General features: G+C 36.4%; 1 protein-coding gene across 1 annotated transcript; it reads left to right on the top strand.

Annotated features, from left to right (window-relative positions):
• LOC105320317 (zinc finger protein 235) lies at positions 1-2588 on the top strand. The gene is made up of 4 exons (XM_011418217.4): positions 1-119; positions 587-798; positions 917-1000; positions 1197-2588. The coding sequence occupies exons 1-4, from the start codon at positions 100-102 to the stop codon at positions 1907-1909; spliced, it is 1029 nt and encodes a 342-aa protein (XP_011416519.2). The 5' UTR covers positions 1-99; the 3' UTR covers positions 1910-2588.

Here is a 2588-nt window from a genome sequence, read left to right as displayed (position 1 = left end):
TAACCATGTAGAAAAATAAAAGCCTAAAAGTTACTTTGATTGTTGGCATTTTGACAGATCCAGAACGTGGTTGCATTTTATGTGCATGGTGATGGTTATATGTATAAAGTTGACCAAAGGTACAATGTTATGTGAATAGAATTAAGATTACGATATGAATTAATTTAAGTTGGGAAGTTGCGTGAAAACTGAACTGGTACTCTAAATCACAAGAGTCTGGGCCCGGTGTGTGGACCATATTATGACCGACCATTCAAGATATTTTTCTTTATCTAAATAAAGTTTTTAATTTAAACTTAAGAAGATTGCAAAGTCTCAATATATGCCCTTAATTAAAAAAGTTTTCGCTCACAACAAAATTCATATATTTTATGTGATATCACATGACACAGTTATAGGCCTAATGTGAATTTCATTGTGAGCGATGGCTGCGGACAGTTTCCTATTTCAAAAAAAATTCATATCCTTGTGAACTTTTAACATGCTGTTTATTTCTGTGTTTTCATGTACATTTAGAGCTGAACTCAAGGTAATGTATACTCTCTTTTTACATGTTATGATATACCAGTGTTATGCTGTATTACAGTAGAAGCATGGCAGACCCCTCTGGCAGTGTCGCAGACCTTTCAGAAGTAGATCCTGCATATAATTGTCCGCATTGTACAAAGAGTTTTCTAGACCCTAGATCATTGTATCTTCATGTTCGTTGTCATGGCGAAAAAAAGCACATCTGTAAAGACTGCGGAAAAGGATTTACTCAAGTCTGTCATCTCAAGAGACACATAAGAATACATACAGGTAATTAATGGTGAATTGTGATCTCATTGAGACTCATCGTTTGCAGTGGTAAAGTTGTATCAGATTCTTCTTTGGATACTCAAGGGCATTAGATTAAATGATTCATGTTTCCTTGTAGGAGTCAGACCCTATCAGTGTACTGAGTGTAGAAAGACCTTCACCCAGATGGCGCACCTGGACACCCACTACAAATCACACACAGGTATAGCAGAACCTATTGTCATACTGTTATTTTTACACTATGAATTAAACAGAATTGTCTTAGTTTTTATGCTTTCAAGATGAAAATATGTCTTTTTATAGCTTCATGAAAACTTAATTGATAAAAAAATGAATTGATGTATAGATAAATCTAGCCTATTGGTTTCAGATTTAACTTAACTGTCCAAATGTTTTAGGTGAAAAAGAATACGTCTGTCAGAAATGTGACAGGAGTTTCATCCAGAAAAGCCAGCTGAGTCGCCACATGAGATCCCACTCCAGTGACCGGCCCTACACGTGTCCCACTTGTGGGAAAACCTACAAATTCAGCGACCATTTGTACACTCACATGAGAGTTCATTCTGGGGAAAAACCTTACAAATGTGATGAATGTGCAAGAACATTTTCTGCCTGCTCTAATTTAAATCTTCATAAAAAATCACATTCTATAAAGAGGGAGAAATTTATGTGCTCCACTTGTTCTCGGACATACCGCTCAAGGGAGCTGTTGGCAAAACATGAACTTAACCACAAGAAAAACATTCACTGTGAATACCAGTGTCAGATGTGCAGTGTTAGTTTTAGTAAAGCTGTAAAATTCCAAGAGCATGTGAAGATCCATAGGCACCATGCAAATTCATCACCTATTTGTTTTATTTGCAAGAAACAGTTTGGAAGCGAGGCTACCTTAAACAACCATATAAAATGTCATGACAAGAAATTCTCATGTCATATTTGCCAAAGACATTTCAGTGTAAACAGTTTTCTTCAAATGCATATGGCTCAACACTCAGGACTCAGGTTGCCATGGCGATGTCTTGTAGATCACTGCACTGAAGAATTTTCCAGCATGGAAGAGCTTCAGACACATGCAACATCTAAACACTTCTCAGAAACATGCAACATCTAAACACTTCTCAGAAACATGCAACATCTAAACACTTCTCAGAAACATGCAACATCTACACACTTCTCAGAAACATGCAACATCTAAACACATCTCAGAAACATGCAACATCTAAACACTTCTCAGAAACATGTAACATCTGAACACATCTCAGAAACATGCAACATCTAAACACTTCTCAGAAACATGCAACATCTAAACACTTCTCAGACAAATGCAACATCTGAACACATCTCAGAAACATGCAACATCTAAACACTTCTCTGAAACATGCAACATCTGAAAAATTCTCCAGTCTGCATGAGATACCTAGACATTGTTCACTTGAACCACTCAACATGCAAATGTGTTATGATTAAAGATGCAGGGTTGTCTCCAAGACCCGGGGTGGGTGGGAGGTGGAATTCCCCCGTGTAAAATGACGCAATTACGCAGCTATTATTGCATTTCAAACACAATGTAGCCATACGCTAGACCCCTCCTCCTTTTTATTTCTTCCCTCTACTTCAATTTTTAGAGACAACCCTGAAGATGTGGTGAAATATTGATGCTTCAATATTTTAATCTATTTTTTTGTTATTAATGCTAATAATTCTGTTTTTAATTTCTGCATGTCTGCATTTGTTCATAAATTGTGACTGATCAAATGTAGTTTCTTATAATTATATTTCACAAACTCAAA

Source organism: Magallana gigas, chromosome 2 (assembly GCF_963853765.1).
Source record: "Magallana gigas chromosome 2, xbMagGiga1.1, whole genome shotgun sequence".
In the NCBI taxonomy this organism is placed as follows: domain Eukaryota; kingdom Metazoa; phylum Mollusca; class Bivalvia; order Ostreida; family Ostreidae; genus Magallana; species Magallana gigas.
Note: the sequence above shows the minus strand (reverse complement) of the source record. Positions and strands in the feature narration are given on the sequence as shown.

Excerpts from the sequence above, each read along its gene's own strand:
- LOC105320317 (XM_011418217.4), top strand. The coding sequence starts at position 100 with ATGTATAAAGTTGACCAAAG. Across the intron at positions 120-586 it reads ATGTATAAAGTTGACCAAAG|TAGAAGCATGGCAGACCCCT; the intron begins GTACAATGTTAT and ends GCTGTATTACAG. Across the intron at positions 799-916 it reads ACACATAAGAATACATACAG|GAGTCAGACCCTATCAGTGT; the intron begins GTAATTAATGGT and ends GTTTCCTTGTAG.